General features: G+C 40.5%; 1 protein-coding gene across 1 annotated transcript; it reads right to left on the reverse strand.

The window, feature by feature from the left end:
• Positions 1-614: 614 nt before the first annotated feature.
• Positions 615-20,095, reverse strand: rmp24 (ribonuclease MRP subunit p24). The gene is made up of 5 exons (XM_004547989.5): positions 19,768-20,095; positions 13,843-13,865; positions 12,515-12,735; positions 2,110-2,303; positions 615-1,806 (listed from the first exon to the last, which is right to left on the reverse strand). Exons 1-5 carry the CDS (start codon positions 19,860-19,862, stop codon positions 1,620-1,622), a joined length of 720 nt encoding a protein of 239 aa, XP_004548046.3. The 5' UTR covers positions 19,863-20,095; the 3' UTR covers positions 615-1,619.
• Positions 20,096-20,245: the final 150 nt, after the last annotated feature.

Genomic DNA, 20,245 nt, shown 5'->3' on the forward strand with positions numbered 1-20,245 from the left:
TTTGGCTTTCCTAAAAATTAGTAATAGATTCAGATGGCTCCAATCTGCTTATTGCGTTATTAAATAAATTTTGAATAATTTGAGTCATGGTAACATCGGAGTTCATTTGGATCTAAGTTTTAAATATATATATTACGTCGGACTAGTGTCTGCAAAGCCTTTTCCCCCATGAGGGCATTAAAGATCTCTATAAATACATTCTTTTAAAACTGCATTTAAGCATATAGACATGTTCAAGAGGACATGATGGCATGTCAGAAGCTTCCGATCCACTCGTATTTTCCCACAGAAGAGTTTACTGACAATAACCTGAAAAGGAGAAAATATCCAAAGAGTATCCAACCTGGCACTAGCAAGGTGTACCTAATAAAGTGGCTGATGAGTGTATTTATTTCGTTTTTTTAAGCTAATTTTTCTAAAGTTATTGATCACATTTTTCTTGCAGCCACATCTTAGTGTCTTAAACATTGCTCAGTTTCTAGATTGTAGGCAAGAACTGATATTGCATACTGAATACCAAATATATAGTCATATAATATGTGCATTTATCAGCAGACAGCACATAAAAGCAGCAGTAAACAGAGCAACAAAGTAAAGAGCCTACTTTCACAGACTGAAAGTCACAGTTTTATTTCAGGTATTTCACAGTGAAATATAAATGTGAGGTATTTCAGGATTTAAACAAATGTGTGTTCACTGAACAGCTAATCTACAACCGTAAGTAATCAGACATTACAAAAAACACACAAGTCATATTTAATAGAGCAATGGTGCAAAAGCATGTAGCCAAAGAAAGTATCAAAAGAAAATGTAAAGTTTAGATGACACTAATTGTAAGTCTACAGATGTTTGGCAGATGTGCCTTTTCATTGTAAACAGTGACTGGTGAGTCCCATTCTGAATGATAATCAAATATTTTCATTGGTGATTGATTTGTATGCATTTACAAATATGTAACAATGAGATATTTACATTTATCACTTCTATATTTCAACTTTGTAATAAAAAAAAAACAAAAACAGAAAAATGTTCCCACTGGAGAGAACTGAAAGCTGAAATAAGTAAATAAATCAAATACAAAAGTTTGAACATCAAATAGCATGAATTGTAGTTAAAGGTATATATTTTCTATATAAATCTATTTTTGTAACATTAGAAAATGGAGAAAATATATATGTAAACCAGCTCGTCATGCCACAAATGCCACCACAGAGAAAAGCCGGATTTCCTGTGATGCTTCGGCAATTTGATAAATAAATACTTTATAATCCTTCAACATCCACAGTTCGGGAGTTTACAAACGGGGGATGTGTTAAATTAGATGAAAAGAAGTCCGCCCATCTTTCTGACTGTGCAGAAGATGCAGAAACTGACTGACAGCTGAAATAGCGACCTCGGTGCCCCCGGTTACAATTCAGGATTCTAGGAGCGCCGCTCCAATCCGCCCAGCAACTGTCACGCTGTTGGACAAACTGTGTGCCTTTTCACTGGCTTGGAAACTCAACTAGTTTCTCAAGTTCTGATGCTCTGGATTACACAGATTACGACACGGGCCTCCTCCCATTTCTTTGTTTTTTAAGAGTATTCACAAAGATAAAGCGCATATAATCTTAAGATGCTCAAAGTGAGGAGAGAAAATCTTTCAAGCCCCCCTTCTTGGTGCCCTGGTTGTCCTCTCGCTGGAGAATCTTGCTTAGATGTCGGACAAACCAGCTTCTAATTTTAGGAGGCTTGGAGGAAGCTGAGCCTGAGCCTGATCCTGAAGTGGTAGTAGTGGAGGTGGAGGTGGAGGAGGAGGAGGAGAATCTAGAGAGAAGGAAGAGTTCAGTTAAGAGTTACAGTAACTTAAGATTTTGTTGGTTAGCAGGAAATGTTAAAAGCAAGCTATCACCAGCGACACGATCCGAAAAACGTGGAACCAACACGTGCCGCCCGCACATCTTGTTCCCTTAATGCTGACTTAATAGAAACTCAATCACTCAAATCCCAACATGCCTGACACATCACTGTCTCATATGTCTGCAGAACCAACTAAGTTTAATCAAGCAAGGCTGTAACTAAACTTTTGGCTCTGCGCATATTAGTAACAGCAAACCAAAATAAACTTACCTCGGTGTATGAGCAGGCGCCCTGTCCTTGCCAGGAGTCTTGTGGGCATTCATGCTGGATCTGCTGGTTGACTGTGGGGTTTTGTGCTTGCCAGCACTCCCTGGTGTGTTGTGGGTCTTAGCGAAGGTAGCTATAAAATCCCTGTTCACCCCCTTGTACCTGGATGTCTTATTGCAGGCATGGCAGGTGGCCATCTGGGATAAGGAGAAGGAAAGGAACATATCCATTAATAATGCATGCTCTGCGTCTACACTGCGCTCATACACAATGAGGTTTTGAGGTGAAGGCATACATGGCATCCCCAGAGGAGTACTTGGAAGGAAATCCGTTGAAACTTCTTGTGTATAATTTCAACAAATTATGTAAATCCTAGAGAGGAAGGTGAAGCTTTTTGTCATTCTAGCTATTATTTTTCATCAAAACTCACCATTTCCACGGTTTAATGGCTTTCTCTGGGACGCACAACAGTTTGGTGTGGACTTGGGCCTGACTAGCTGTAATAAAAATGGTGCACATGCCACAGGTGACGCAGGCCAACCCGCAAGCCTCACAGATGTCAGGGACACGTACTGACATCTCAAAGCTGAGGAAAAGTTTACAATGAGGTAGAGGAAGCTTACTAATGACAGGAGATTCACTTAACAGCTGAGGCTCTTCCCACTGGCTGTGCCAAAGATAATTTTACCAATGAACATTGCAGATATGAAAATAGTTGGACTGCTTGAAGCAGGATGGGAAAACAATGTGTTTAGCCTATGAGACGGCAAGGTGGGGCTGTTGCCATGCAATTTCGCCTATTCAGGGTACACTGCAATGTGGAAAGGTTACAACGGGTAACAGATCAAAGACTCGCAGAACTTTGTGCTCAAGAAAAACAAAACTGTACTAATCAATAAATTAGATGTACCATGCTCACATTCAGCTTCATATTCTTATTCTGTGATTTAAAGGTGTAGCTGTGCATGATTCGCAGATGCTATCAGAGCTGTTGGCTAGTTCTTTCTAGTTTAACTCTATAACATTTTTTCCCCTACAACTTCTCTGATGCTTGAGCTGAGCCTACTGTTTTATGTAATTCAAAATAAGACACACTGCATTCAAATAAAATATAAACTCCATGTAAGGCAAAACAAGTAGCAGGAAAGTTGCAAGGTAGAACTACAGGTCAGGAGATCCTTGCAATTTAAGACAACATGCATAATAACTCTTGGCCTATGACTGTGTGTCCAAGTGAAATGGTGCATGAAACAGCAGTACATGTCATGGTGTGCACACAGGCTGTTAATAAACCATCAATGATTAATCAAATAAGTTATGGAATCATAATGTGACTCGGACAAACAGATAAAAAACAAAACAACTGACTGCTATTGTAAGCCACAATTACTTTATATATACTCTTCAGTATTAGGCAGGACTTCTTATCAATTGCAGCCCATTATAAGACACCACAGAATGAACTGAGTGATGGTAACAATATAGAAAATCATCCCAGCATCATGACCCTGCTATAATTATAAGATATGCCATTTTTTTCTGCTGTTTTAACAAATGTCAAATAACTTCAGCTAACTCCAGCACAGGAAAAATAAAAATCTTGAACAGAAGAGCCATTTACACTTTTTTTCCTCTTAAGTAAAACTTTATTTAAAGTAGCAAATGCAGTGCACAGTGTTCAATAAAACCTCAATATCCCTCCAAAATCTAAGCATAAAAAAATCCCAGTAGTGACAGAAGCTATCCAGAGTTGCCACAACATTAGAACTGGTTTGAACAGACCACCGCTGCAGAGGTCAGCAAATCTGAGCCAAACTGTTGACAGTCCTGAATGCTGAGGAGATGGAAAACTCACCGACACAAATGTAGCCATTTCAGATTCTGACAGGTGGCTACTGCCGAGTGTTGGAGAGTTGGGTTTCAGTGAACCAGCACTTAGTTCTGGGTTCCTCTTCGTTTTTACCGCACCGTTAGAGAAGTGTTTACTAAAGGAGCCTGCCAGTCCCGCTTTATAGTGACAAAGCCAAGCAACTGACCCACCCATCTGTGCATAGGGGTGTGGCTCAATGAGGACTGACCAATGCTCTGTGAAGCAGATGGACTAAATAACCCCAGACTTTCTCTAGAGGATGGATCGCAGTGTTACTAGTGCATGCAAGATCTTTTGATTAAGTCTATTTGTTAACAAAAGATCCAAACTCAGAACACTTGCATTTAGTAAATACTGCTGAATAACTGATCATTTAAATGCTGTTTATTATTTACTTGTACTCTAGATGTAACGTGAAACAGATTCAAACCACAAAGAATTTTGTGTTCAAGCAAAAATAAAAAATAATATAAATAAAAAACCTGTACTGAACAGGAGTAGCTTTGCATAAACACACCTAACATGCAGCAATTAATAAAGCACAATAATAGTGCACTATAATCATTATTTCTGTTTAAATAAATGTGCTTGGTGTGGCCCATCACGTCATCTGATTGACATGACGGGCTGGATCTGATTGAAATAAGACATTTTAGGTAGTTTCCTCTGGCCTTTAAGCCACCTTTCTTCTGACTGGCTGCCTCTTGCAAACTGAAGGTTTAAATCTGACGTCAACTGTGCTTAGATATAACTCTGTACCCCGAGATGAGGCAAAGCACATGCGTTGTGCGTGTGCTCACTAATTGAAACATTAATCCATGTTTAGTATGAGCACTCACCATTGTAGCAGTACATGTAGGACACAAAAATAAGGAAAGGCATAACTGGCTGCCTTTTAAGAAGTTATCTTGGGTCAGTATTTTAGAAATGTGGAATTTCTAATCTATGCATTGTATGTGGTTTGAATATGAAGATTTTATTATTGATGGTTTTTGAGTAGCCCTGTGATGCACTGGTGACCTCTTCTGAGTGTACGCCACCTCCTGCTGTATGACAGCTCAGACAGGCTCCAGCCCTCGATGGATAGATGGATGGATATCTCCTAAACTGCAGTTATCTTATAAGGAGTCTAAAATAAATGTAGAAAGGCACATTCAGCTGAGAGAGGACATTCAACAGTGAAAAAAAAAACCTTTCCTCAAACAAAGTATTCCAAACTTGGAATAACTGGTGCTGTTCAGTAAAGTAGGCACACAAAGTCTGGAGTATCTATAAGCAAAGTAATGCACTAATATTAAAAAGGTGCAGGTGTATAAAGATGTTATACTGGAACTAGTTTCTGGTCACATAGAGACATTTTAGACAAATGGATAAAATAGTTATATTAGTTTTGCAGGAAGAATCCATCCTGCTTTTTCCCCTCAGGCCAAACAGATTAGATCTGATTAGTTATGAATTTCGTTTTCACAGTTAAAATATTTGCATGGCACAAACCACTGAAAACAATATTTGGTTGGAGTTGGAGTAACTGACTTTTTAAATAACATAGTTTTTTTGCAGCAATGTAAAATAGTTCATAAACACTCCTTGCATGCAGTTGCATCATTACTGTGATGCACTTGAATAGAGGGTTGTAAGTTTTGGCAGTTCTGCAGGCTTTCGAGCGTCTTTCAAAGCTTTTCTTTAGACATTTGTTGTTTTTCTAAGAGGACTGTTTTCTTATTCATGAAGCCACTTAACACTGACCTGTGAATCTTTAACACAAGCAGCTAACTCAAGGGACAGCCCAATGTTGCATCTACACATAACACACAGCAGAGAACCCAAATTGTAGTTTTAGGCACTATCATCCCGTCACAAAAACACATGGCAAAAATGAAAATCTGGGCACGGTGTGCAGTGTGTGCTGACAGAAAAAATCCAGCAAACCTGTCACAGGACCTGAGAGATCCATCTGGACATTCACTTAAATCTATCTACTACCTCAACCCGGATTGGAAATGGTCTCAGTGGAAGAGTGGCTGTCAAGAAGCCATTCTGGAGAAAGGGGGACAAGGAGAGAAGGCTGAGGTATGACAAATGACACAAGAACTGGACTGAAAATCAGTGGCAACAGATCTGATGGAGTGATGAATCCTAACTTGAAATTTTTGAATTGTAGTCAGTAAATGAATGGGATTATTTTGCAGCGATTATGTTTCTTTGGGAAATATCATACAAATGTTTATATTTCTCGTTTTTGCTTCTCTTCATTTCCCTTTTTCCTTCTTTTTTCCTTTTATTTCACAGCCTTAAAGGTACGGGCTAATTACCCTGAATGTACAGATCATCTGTAATCCTTTTCTTTTTGTTTATATGTATAAAAGAAAAGCTCTTGTAGGGAGGTGGTTATGAGCAGTGATGGGAATAACGGCGTTACAAGTAATGGCGTTACTAACGGCGTTACTTTTTTCAGTAATGAGTAATCTAACTAATTACTATACCTATCTTTACAAGGCCGCTACCGTTACTAACAAGACAATGCGGTGCGGTCGCGTTACTATTTTTCAACAAACAGACGGTTGAAGCTGACAAAGTAAATAGTTTTTAAAGGTGAAATGTAGAGGGAAAATCAAAAGTAGTCAAAAGTGGCCAATTATACCCTCATTTTTCAAGTAAAGCAATAGTTACTTTTCAAGTAATTAATTACTTGTATCTTGTAACTCAGGTTTTTCTTTTGAAGAAGTAACTAGTAACTATAATTAATGACTTTTTCAAAGTAACTTGCCCAACACTGGTTATGAGAGACGTACAACAGTGAGTGTCTACAGCCATCTATAAACACATGGTGGAGGCTCTGTCATGGCTTGGGGCTGCGTTTGAGCCAGTGGTGTTGGATATCTTGTCAAAACAAGAATTATGAAAACAGAAAAGTACCGTCAGAGTTTGCTAGACCATGAAAAACCACCTGGAAAGGATCTAATTGGCAACGACTCCCATTTTCCAACAATACATGATCCCTTTAAATCCAGGTATCCCAAACATACTGCTAATGCAATAAAAGCATAGCTGGATATAAAAACACATAATGGAACACCATCAGTCATGGGCAGGCCTACCAACAGCCCAGAACACAATATTATTAAAGCAGCATGAGAGACAGAGAACAGAAGAAAAGGCAGCCAACATTCAAAAAGAGCTCTGAATAAATAATAATAATAAAAAAAAAGTGACAGAAATACTTGTCAAAGTCCCTCAGACATTATCTGTTGAAGTTTATGCAAACCAGGCACTACATACTTTTAATATATTTATAAAATCATGCAGTTCTGAGTAGTTTGAGAATACAATAGCAACATTTGATGACCTAGAGCTGTCTGCATTTGTAAGTTTAAAACAAACAAACAAACAAACACAACCACAGAGTACAGTCTGCATTTAAATTTACAAAAATCTTTACCTTGGAGATATATCTCCACCCATCAGGCTGTTCAAAACACAGGTGAAGTTTTGAGGCTGAGGAATAAAGAAAAGAGCCCAGAGACAGATCTGGATTTAGAACTCTGCCCTGATTATTATAGAGATGACGAATGGCCCGTACTTGGCTTTACAGAAGACATGCAGCGAATGCCATTAATGCACACACGTGCTGACAGATTCAATTTCAGAAAGCGTATGATTCAAATGCTGGTGAGTGAGGATGCGAAAGCCGAACAGAGGGAACGCCAAGTTCCAAAGCAGACTTTTTAATAGTTGCATCAAGACGTTAATTGAGAGATGACATGCTGCAGTGGTACCACTTTAAGTTCTCTATATGGGGTTTATCCCGCATGTCTACTCAACTACAGACATGATGACAGTGGAGAGAAGAAAGTGTGGATGCTTAAAATAATTAAACTGTATGTTACATTATGCATATTTTGGTTTTCGTTTGCTCTTCAAGGATGTCAAGTTCAGCTGGCATCAGTTTCCCGTGACTCCTGCCATTGCTACGTACAGTATGTAGATGTTAACATATTTCAAATGCTTTACTTAAATACCCAAACACGTGGCACAAGAGTGAGTGTTTCCACCTCCCACTGTGACTCCTCTGTTTGTATCGAAAAAATGCTTTCATCTCTAATCATCTGTCTTTCCCAATATTTTTTCCCCTCTTGTAATCCTGCTCCCCCTCAGCGGAACCTTTTCTGCTCCCTGACAGCAAACAGGCAAAACACCAGCTAGACATCGCTGCCTCCTGTTTCCTGTCATGGCCTCAAGCGGCACATTTTCCACTAAAGATAAATGAAAGCGAAATGTGGTGAAGACATGGCCAAGAAAGGAAGGAGAAATGGAGAAAGCATAATGTGAGAGGTCAGATTGTGGTCGGGTAGATGAGCTGAGATAGAACTTAAGAGAGAAGTAACAAGAGAGACTGGAGTGTGTAAAGGTACTAGAATGAGAGCTGGTCAGTGAGGTCAAGAAGAAGTGGTGACTTAAAAAATAAATCACAGATTTGAGTCGCATCAGAAAGATGGCTCCGTGTGTAATGTGCCAAAAACAGAACGACCTATGGTCTGTCACTTTGCTCCTTCATATCTGGTTCATCTTGTATTCTGAAAACGAACTGAATGAGAATGAATAAAAGGACCAACAGAAATATTTTTCCTAATGCAGACATGCACTAATCACCTGAAAAAACATGAAAGCACAGAATACATTTTCCTTGTGACAAGCAACTCTGATAGAAAGTCTAAAACTAAACTCAAGGAGAAAGAAGAGAAGAATGCAGGAGGACAATAGGCTATTCTTCGCTCCATTTAGGGTCTCTGCCTCTTTTGTGGCGCTGCATCCAACCTATTCCCAGATCCACTGCTGGATAACCCGCTCAGCACGCATAAACAAAGTGATTTATCGCAGCACTAAGACAACTTCACAGGGCTGAGGAAAGCCTGTCATCCCACCATAAGGGCAGCACACACACACACACACACACACACACACACACACACACACACACACACACACACACACACACACACACACACACACACACACACACACACACCAAACGGCAATAGCAATACAGTGTGAAATCAAGGGGATTTACACCCTGGAGTATAAACGCTGCAAATCGCTTGTGTGCATGACTATAAATTTGTATTTACTGGTCCAGTGGTCCCTTCTGATGTTTGCATGCTTACATTTTAGCTAGAAAAGCTGCTCTTTTAAATTTACTGCAAAAATACACTGTTTTAAGGCATGTGCATTGAAAATGGCACCTATTACAGCAGGGTGCAGCATCCATATAGGGTGAAGCATGCACATAGGGTGCAGCATGCACATAGGGTGCAGCATGCACATAGGGTGAAGCATGCACATAGGGTGGAGCATGCATATAGGGTGGAGCATGCATATAGCGTGCATGTTCAAGATTATTCACACTGCTTCAATGTTAAAGAGTTTAACTGATAATTCGTGCAAAGACTTTCTAAATGCAGGTAAGTGAGAGAAATGCAAATATGAAACTATAAAAGATCGATAAAAATATTGACATTATTGACAACAAATCTCATCCACAAAAAGGCCCCGTAACTGTTCTGATGCTTCTGAAAACAAATGAGCGCACAAGAGAAATGAGTCTTTGCATCTACAAATAGTCATACGTTGTTTAAAATAAACACCTGTCTCTGCTCAAGATAAAAAAAACACACAAAGGTAAATTTACACAACAGACTTACGTGGCTGACCGTAAGAGGAGACTAATATACTGTGTACACAGCCATAACACTTGACTCTGGCCCACTGAAATGAAGCAATTAAAAAATGAAACAACAACAACAACAGGTGCCAAATTCAATGGTCACTGTGACACATTTCATTTCTCATTCTGTGGATTATTTTTCATGCATTTGGAAAATAATAAAATAATGATTCCCCTTTTATGCTCTAACTATGAAACCAAGTGGATGCCAATCTTTTTATCCAAGCTCGTGCTGAGCCCTTCTTCCTGTCAGAGCTGCTTTGCTCTTTTCATCAGCGTCGTGTCAAGGAGGAAAAGCAAAGGAAGCTTTTCACATTCCACCTCTTATCGTCACGACTCTATCAATGTGCATTTTAAGCATATCAGCTTGCTATCGCCCTTTTACTGAGCACAAGTCTATCATGACCCGCATGTGTGGCTTGACTTGCTGTCTTTTGAACATTGGGCAGGCTAGTGACCATGAAAACAGAGGTTAAAAATACCTTGGAGGACATTCTTGGCGCCATATTGGTTTACGAGGAAGTCATGTGATGGACAAACATCCACACTGTTCATCGTGATGATTGTTGACAAATGAGTCGGCGGAAACGTGAATAATCACGGCTCAATGTCTTTAAGAGTGGCCTTCAGTATAAAACACACAGCATAGTTCTGTTTAGCTACGAGTTTAATAACAGGGGAGCCACACACGCTTAAGGACAGGATGTCTGGGACTGATTGGACCACATGTGTGACAGCAGATCCATGATCCCACGACCCATGCGCTGGCTTTGGAGGCCATTAAAATACAGTGAACTAATTATCATGTTAAAGAAACCAGTTTGAGCATGACTTGAGTTTGATTTGAGCTTTTTAACATGGCGTGATAGTTCTTTTCAAGCTCCTAAGACTACCACAGACACTACCGCAGAAACCTACACAGACATTGTGCCCAGCCCTTTATTTCTTTGTTGTTATTTTATCTAACAAGTATAGCAAGTATAGCTTGTTCACCTTACTATCATGTTGTGTATCCTTCCTTGATCCAGGATCTGATAAATCTCTTTATCAGACCCCCAATCTCACCTTCACAACAGCCCTTAAAAGTAGAAGTGCTGCATTAGAAATTATAACACAAGGTCCCAGCTCTTTTTGCAGTCCATGATTTGACTCCTTTCACCTCATCTACCTGCCTTTCTCCCTCTTGCCCCTTTTAATATTTCGAACTTCATTCTGCATTTATTCCTCTCACTATCTTTCTTTTTTTTAAATCCTGCTACCGCTCTCATTCTCTATCTACCTCTTAGCCCTCAGAGTCAACAGATACAAAGTGGAGAGTGGGTTCAAAGTGCTTTGTGTCGTGAATACCTGCATACTAAATGAACCAGACCAGATTTTAATGATGCAGCAGCATTTCCACTAAAGCTGCTCTTCATTAGGCTGATGTCAGATCGCTAGAGGGGCTCTTCAGTGCTATCACCGGTGCTGGGGAAAATGACCCTATAGCTGCATGCTCCATCACTAGCTTCCTCATCTAAATGGGTTTATCAGTAGAGTGGGTGTGTGCTGGCCAAAATCTGTTTTTACATTTTATTCTTGCTTGGTGCCATCCATTAAGACGACAGACAAAGGGGACCACTATAACAATTTGGGAGAGGACTGTGGGGTGAACAGAGTGAATGTTGACAAAGCACTCTCTAGCAACATTAGCTCTTACAGTTAAGCCTAATGGGACAACTGTAAGGCTGGAGCAGTAAGTGGAGCGCCATAATGATACCAGACACTTTCTGTGGAATGAATACTAATAACTTCATCGATTTAAATGGCAAAAATGGCTCAAAAAATAGATTATGAGACAATGCAGGACTAGTTAAGTTATAATAAACTGATCATTCTTTTTCTTCTTTTTCTTTTGCATCCAGGCTTCTGCTTTTCTTGTGGAGTTTTCCTGTACTTCATGTGTCTGTGAGGTTTCTCTTCAGATACTCTGGCTTCCTCCCGCAATCTTAAGACATGCATGTTAGGAAACCCGGTGATGCTAAATTGGCTGTAGGTGTGAATGAGAGGATGAACGGTTGTCTGTCCCTCTGTGTTAGCCCTGTGACAGACGGATGACTTGTCCAGGGTGTACCCTGCCTCTCGCTCTACAAAAGCGAGAGGCAGGGCAGTGTAGATCTCCCCTGGCTCATTTATGCTCTGAGGTCAATAATAGCTACAGAATAAGCAGTCAAGTCCACACTAAAGTCCAAGTGATATTTAAGAGAATACAATCATTAGAATATGGCGGGTTATCAGAAGCAGCCGTATTACCAACAATTAAAAAAATACAGATTTCACAAATAAATCACATATCAGCAGCTATCCCACATATCACAAAATAACTACTGACCTTTAGTTTAACATCACTACAGCTGAGGAAACTGTTCAGCCTTAAAGCTGGGATTACTTGGTTAAACCGAGTAAAGACTCAACACGGAGAAGCATGCATCATATAACCAGAACAAACTCCCAGACATAACCAGAGGTGTGCTCTGCTCTTTTAAATCCATGTTTGCCATGCGTTGCTTCCTTTTTTGGAGAGATTTCTTTATATCTCGCACTGCACTGGACTCGTCCGTGATGTTTACTCTTGTGTTTGGTGCTATCTTATTTTTTATTCTTTGTAAATACATGTGTGCCTTTCTTTTATGTTCCTTTGGCCCTGCATGTTTTATGTAAAGCACCTTGTGTTGCCTTGGTTTTGAATTGTCACTTCCATTGTACTCCTGAACAATATGCTGCAGTGCAGTAAAACACATAATCAGGTGCTTAGATTTGTAGTTTGTTTGCCTTCTCACCAGTACCGACGAGGACTTCTGGAAGCGGCACAGCAGATTTTTCTGCACCAGGCTGAGCCGTTTGCCTCTGGCCTTCCTGAGCAGGACACTTTGCACCCGTGCTGATGGACGCTGCTTGGGCCTCAGCCGCACATGGTGATTGTCAGGGTGGAGCCACTGGCAACAGTACGGACACACCCCAGTGTTGTGCAGCATACTGGAGAACTTTTGTTTCAGAGGTCCTGAAAGCAAATGAAAGACACAGACAATCTAAAACGTATCTTTTGAACAAAATAACAATCAAACAACCAAAAATTGCTGAAATGGACAGTACTGCACAAAAGTCTTTTGATCATTTGATTGTTGGGTTTTTCTCTGTATGTATTATTGTAGGGTCCACACTACAATATAAAGCGCCTTGAGGCGACTGTTGTTGTGATTTGGCGCTATATAAATATTGAATTGAATAAATTGAATTGAAAGTCTTGAGCCACCCTCCTTTTTGTCTTACATTATCTTCCAAGTAACTAGATTTTCTTGGAATTTTGAAAGTGCTCTTGAGCAATAGTTCTCCAGGCTTGCTTAAGGTCTTTCAAGGTTTTTCTTTGGCCAATAACTAGTTGTTTTTTTGGTTTTTATTCCTGAAGACTACTTAAAAAAAATGAAAGCTATCTCAGAGAGTTCAGGTTGTGTTAAAGAATAAAGGAGATCACACCAGATATTGACTTTCAGACTCGTTAGAATTGTACAAACATTTCCAAATATAAAGAAGCGAGGGGTAGCTCAAGGTTTTTGCACAATACTATATGCAAGCGTGAGACTGGCCCCTTACAATTTAAACAACGAGGAAATGAGATTTATAACAGAAAGGTGATAGTTTGATCTTGGAATTATCATTTAATAGTCGATATTTCTATTTCCATAGAAAAATGTGATCATTTTAATAGAACTCCAAACAAACACCACGTTACTTAGTTTGGGACGAGTCTTTGTGCTATTTAAGGAGAAAAGTCTGAGGAGTCTTACTAAATGGCACCACTCCCGTTTTATGTGGTTTCGGCTGGCATGGGTCTGAGAGTTTGTGTGTCTGTGAGTGTCTACGTGTGGGTGTTTGATTCCACTGGGCAGTCTGTTTGAGACAGCTGGCTGCCTCTGAGTATTTGGCGGAGGATTTAGTGAGTTTTATCAACCTTGACAAGCCAGTGACAAGGTCCTACTTACTACTGCATTCTGTGCGTGCTTATTACACTCTGGGGCAGAACTGATGAAAACATGCAAAAGTGAAACAGGAAGAAGAAATTTTAATGAAACGGGAGTTCGTTCAAGGACTCACGTCTCCGTGAACTTACCGTTAGCCTTTAAAGACCCCTGCCTGGGAATGAGAAAGAGGAGACGAGTTTGAGACTTCAATTATAACCGAGTTTATGTCAAAACACAACAACACGATCATGAGGCATCATTTTAATAATGTACATCTTGTATATGTGCATTTTTAAAATACTTTATTTGTCATTTAACGTGCATGTATCCTGAAATGCTCCTCTCAATTTACATCACAACAACTCCTGTAACGCTGGACCAGTGAAAGAAACAAGGTAAGAGACAGTGTGATGGAAAATATTGAAATAAATATGTTTATTGCTTGCATATTTGCATAAAATAGATGTTTGCAAACACACAAATTACAAGATGGAAACAATTTTTGGGGACGGGAAAAAAAAAAAAAAAAAAGACTATCTATTCCCATTATGTGGAGTGGAAAACATGCAACCGGAAAAACTGGTCTCTCCCAAACAATACGGGGCAGCTTTCCAAACCAATTCAGTGGCTTCACCGCCCATGCGGCTGCCCCCGCTTTGGGAACACTCGCAATGAGATATTTTAACTGAGTCACAACTAAGCCACACTAAAATTAGCTCAGGGCTTAAATCGATAAAGGGACATTTATTGTCCGGCTGCATGTGTGTCAGGGACAGACAGAAATAGGGCTGTCTGCTTATGGAAAGGGAGGAGGGCGCGCGGGGTCGGCTTTAATCTGGAGTTAACCTACGGGCCTTTGCCGCGGCGTCTGGTGGCAGACGTTTGTTTATACGCTCCGCCGGCATTCTCAACCGCGCCATATGTGAAACGGTGCATTGTACTGATGGATGATTTCAGATACAGCTGAGCACGCTGTGGGCTTTGCAACATATCTGTCATCAGTCACTGCACAGTCTGAATCACTGTCTCTAGATACTACCCCCAATTTAATAATCAGTGACTGGATTAAGCTGTCAGATTATATAGACGACCTGTCAGCAGATAATACAGGAAATGAAGAGAAACTGTATGAGGCCGATGTGGTGGATTGTCACTCTGTTGTGAAGTGATAATGACTCATGGACCTTGAACAATTCCAGAAATGCAGTTAGTTGTTCGGAAAGCTATTTAATCATTCTCTGCTGACATTTAAAAAAAAAAAAAAAAATCCTTTTCAGGAAGTTAGTTGATTTACATTTCCCATGGTAGTTCACATCACCACTATACAGTATACATATTGATAACAAAAGCAAGAGCTGTTTGTTGGCATGAGATGAAAGACAATCCTCCAACAACCAGCCTGCTAAAAACAACTGAATGACTCAAGTTCGGAGACGAGGAATGTTTTTAGGGAATCTTTTTCTCCCTTACCACAGCTTCCTGAATGAGCCAGCTCTCCGAAAGGCTGCACCGCAAAGACTGCTTCCAGTGTGCAAATCTTATTAACATACTTGTCATGCATCTCCTTTTAAGTGCATGCTCGGTTGTGGCGATAAACGCTGAAGATACGCGTCCTACGGATGAACTGCTGACAGCTGGGAGATCAACGAAGCGCTAGAGGATGCAGTAGGGCAGTGAGGGGAAATTATGTGTCGGCTACAAGGTAATAATGTGATTATAGACAGAAGTGCTGTCTGCAGCATGAAATGAAAAGCATTATGAATATTTTATTGCTACCATCAGGGAAAACAACAGGGCCGCTGGCATGTCTTGAAAAACCTTCACCGGAGATTGTAACTCATTCAGATATTTAGACACAAAGGCCTAGCACAGGTAGCAGCTTCACAATCAGTCCTTGAAATAGTCTAGAAAGTATGCCCCTCTACAGCACCGATTCACATGGTTTCATTCATCACCTGGACCTTACAGCGAAAGAGGCCAGCAGGTCCTTCTCAGTCTGAGGATCATTTGCTCCTGCTGAGAGAAGATGTAACAGGAGTGATACAGTACGAGAGGAAATGAGGGCAAGTGTTGGATAAAGGGAACGGAAGAGGGAAAAAGGCCTTTAAAAGGTGGTGACAAACAGCAGGAAAAAAATGCAGTGACAAATTTAACAAGACAGCGATGCCATGCTTAGTGATGCTGCCCTACAGGAGGAAGACTGGGTTCAAATCTCCTGGATGGTTGAATTTGAACTTCATGCCGCAATCCAAAGACATGCATGTTAGGATAACTGGTGATTCTAGAATCGGTTCTGGATGTGAGCTTCATAAAGTGTTTTGAATAAATGTAGCTTTTTGACTTAAGCACTCGAGTGGTCAGTGAGGACAGTCAGCAATAGCTCGGCTTGGCTTGACGCAACTCTGTTTTTATGGTTTCCCATTAGGTGGTAATACCTAGGACCAAATATTTTTTTTGTAGCCACTTGCCCGGAGTTCCATGGGCGTCCATCAGCATTGGCTAGTCAGTGGAGTTACTCGAGGACTCATAAGAGTGACAAAAATCAAAACTGGTACTGTTGAAACGCAGCGATGAGGGAAATGGCTACATAAAAAACAACACCGTGGTAACCGAGTCTGGAAAAAAAGCAATAAATATAGCCTGTGTCGTATACAAATGATGTCAGAGGACTTTCGACCTCCTTGCTGTAATGGCCCTACGCATATTGGAGTCAAGTTGAGTAGGTACTAATGAAAAAGAGGCTTAAGAGAATGCAATCCAAGCATATCTGGATTAACCTTTAATTCTTTGCCCTTTGGATAATTCTTTTTTTTAATGAGAGGTTTGTCATATTTCAGGCCTGCTTCTAGAACGAAATGACTGGGTGGGCATCAAAGATCAGTGAGGATGATCTCTGCCTACACAGCTTACTGGGGCTGAGGCTCTGAAGAGGCTGAAGAGGTCCACACTGAAGACGTTTTCTCCCGCTAAAAACAGTGTCCAGATGACCAGAATCGACTTACCTTTCCTTACCTTGATGATAGAGCATACATCAAGAAATGGCAGATATGAGTTGAAATAAAAATAACAAAAATGCTTTGTTGGCAGGTCAACTGGTGAACAAAAAACAAAAAAGGCAACAAAATCATTGCTTCAAGCTAGCAAACAAGAGGGTTAGATTTCTCTGTTTACTTTGCAAATGTGGCATATAAGTTGATCCCAGGGTGAGCTGACAACACGTGGCTGATATCCTTCTACAAATCTACGTGTAAATCTGATATAGGGCATTCTATCAAAAGATACCTCAGCCTACACTCAGTTGCCTTATGCACTCCACATATTCACATGGAGAGGCAGGGAGGTCCCAAAACAGAGCCACGCCACCAAATATAAACTACTGCAGATGGAAATATTAACCTTCTTTTGACTACATTGGTCCTGAATTAGGTTTGTTAGGCCGACTAAGTAGGTGATTTCTTTTGGGAATGTGGTATGTCACAGCCAAAATGAAGAAAACAATCAGAAGTTATTAAGGAACAATCATGCCTTGAAGCCCTCTTGCTTTTGCTATATATTTCTCCCACACTAATTACTCAAGAGTTCCAATAATATTAACCAACACACAGCAATTGCAGCTGTACTTCTAGACTGAAAACCATGTGAGGCCTGTGTGAGGACAATAAAAGACAAAACAAGAAACCAAAACAAGTTTCCAAATTGTTTGTCCAGCAGACGACATGCATATTTGTTTTGGTAATCAGAACAGCCAGTCAAGGTCTAGTTACCAGACACGCAACTATGATTACGAACTTACTGGAAAAAGCTTCACTGATTCAACAACGTGAGCCACAATAAGCACACCAAGTACTTGTACATCGAATTCAACAATAGGTGTAATGCCCCATGCAAACATACATACTAACTCATTCAGTCATTGGCCTGGCAGAAGGTGAAGACTGTGCCAGAAGGCAGTAACACCATCTCCTACAAATATGCGGAGTATGAGCGTATGAGTAATTGCGCACCCACAGAACAAACACTCCAGTGACGCATTGGCCTGCAGAAAGTGGAGACAGTGGAAACCCCCAAAGGAACACATGGACATGGTCGTAATTCCTCAGGATTCAGAACATCAATGCACTCTGATCACGTACACCAATGTATGCCGACTCAAATATTTTCAGTTCCTCTCCTGTCGCGGGTGCACGGTTTGATCAGTTGTGCATTCAAAGCATGCGTCTGAGGCTTTCATTCGTAGCATGAGTTCCTTCCTGTATGCTGCCTCTCATATTATCACTCGGATCACTTAATTAGCTCATGGCGCTAAGTGTACATTTTGGCAGTGGCTGTTCATTGTGTCTTCTCTGCCAGGCACTTTGGCATAAAACCAGTGAGGTCTCTGAGTTACAAAGCCAAACATTTAGATTTGTGTCCTGCCTGCTGGACAGCTGGTCAGAGTTAAATGTGTTCAAAATGTTCTCAAATACCACAGCTAATCATAGCCGGGGAATCTGGGGAACAGATCAATGTTATTAAAGCAGCAGTGGGTTCACACACATCCGGAAAACGACCCGGACTGGGGTTTTCACCATTAAAACCTCTGTTTTTCTTTCCATTCATGGTTCTGCCCACAAATTTCCTGGCTCAGGTAAGAGAGAAGACAAGCCAAAGGACACAGGGACATGGCTGAAACCCAACTAATGCACGAATCGCAGGAGTCCACACATATATGCACAGTCTAAGGATTGTGGAAAGAGCCTACACAGACATATGCACATTTTAAAACATTTTAGATGCATTAATGCTCAATTTAAACCCTAATAAAGAAGAAAAGTCTGTATACCAGCAAGTGGGCACAGCCTGAACGCATGCATGAGCGCACGCACACACACACACACACACATACACACACACACACACACACACACACACACACACACACACACACACACATACAGACAAAGGCTTAAGAGGATTTCTCTTGAAATTACTTCCAGCTTTCACCACAACACGGCAATCACCAATGTCTGGAACGGCTATCAGACACCAAAATTTTGAAGTTCAAGAAGTGAACTGTAAATGATGAATAAAATCATAAAGTGGCTATAATAACTAATGTGTTTAATTCTGAGTAAAAATTCAAAGACTTAATTACAGGAATCTAAAAAGAATAAGACACCTTGGGAATGCTGGATCAGGGCTCTGTTTGGGTTTGTTTACCAACCATACAAGGATGAGGCTGAGGCTTACATACTGCCTGGCTCTCTTACCCGATGATTAGAGGGACTGTCTGCACCACCACCACCACTTTGTTTACTTCCTTGTGCTTTGATTTCAGAGCTTGTTAGGAAGGTGTCTCGTTCTCACCAATTGAAACCATTTCACCAAACTGTAATTCATTTAAATTGAAACTATCACTGAGGCATTGCAAACTTGCCCACAAACACGAGCAGCCACGGCTGGGACTCTCACATGGGCTCATGTCCAGCTACAGTAAGTCACTGTTGTAGAAGAACTACAGCAGGCTAAACTTCAGTGGAAAAGTACAACAATTCATGCTCCAAAACTTCAACACTATTGACACCTGAGGCACCACTAAAGACCAACGTAAGCAGCAGCCACATCTTATTTTTAGACTTCACTGTATTATGTGTTTCTGCAGTTTCACTGTAGCCACCAGTGATCCGATTATCCTCGAGGTGACTGTAACACAAAAAGTTATAAAAAAGCAATGAAAGCACGAGCACATAACCCATTCTTATTTAAATTAACGTGTGAAAAAAGAATGAGAATTAAACAGTGGCTTAATATGTTAGACGTCAGAGCTCAACCAATCCCAAAATGATTGACAGGACATCAGTTACAAAGCTATAGTTCCTTATAACTGCGAAACTATAGCCTGAGTAATAAGGAACTATAATGGGGGCTACAATCATAATTTTCCCTGACATCATCGTCGAGCTAGAAACTTTCCCGGTCACACTGGGCGAACACCTCCACCTAGCGTCCACTTGCTAGCATCACAACAATAAAGGACTGCAAGTAAAATATACTTTTAAGTGGTATTCGTGTTTGGTTATAGTGAAGTCTCTTACATGTAGAAGCGCGATAACTCCGGGCAGCTATCCTTATACAGCAGAGAAGCGTCCAGCAGAAAGCTGTTTGATTTTATCTCAGGAGAAATCTCCATTTTTCTGATGATGCACGTGAGAAAACGGAAACTCTCCTGCGAATGCAAATAAAAACTTCCTCCGTAAATGATTAGCCGGCTTAACAAGTACAAAGTGGAGACTAGACAGGCGTCCTTTCCACTACTGGAGAAGCTGCAGCGGAACGACTGTAGAAAATTCTAATTCTCATCAAGTCTGCATTGAGCTAACTAGCGTTCCAGTTAGCCACCTCCGGTCGCGAGATTCTGACGTTACTTGCATTGGATTATGGGAAACGGAGTAGTTAGGGAACACATGGCGGAGCGTATTGATTTCAACATCATTCTCTCATTTGATATTGCAAAAAAAAAAAAGAAGAAGAAGACTAAAACTAAAAAACTACAATAAAAAAATAATCGCATAT

The sequence above is a fragment of the Maylandia zebra genome, linkage group LG22, assembly GCF_041146795.1.
Source record: "Maylandia zebra isolate NMK-2024a linkage group LG22, Mzebra_GT3a, whole genome shotgun sequence".
In the NCBI taxonomy this organism is placed as follows: Eukaryota; Metazoa; Chordata; class Actinopteri; order Cichliformes; family Cichlidae; genus Maylandia; species Maylandia zebra.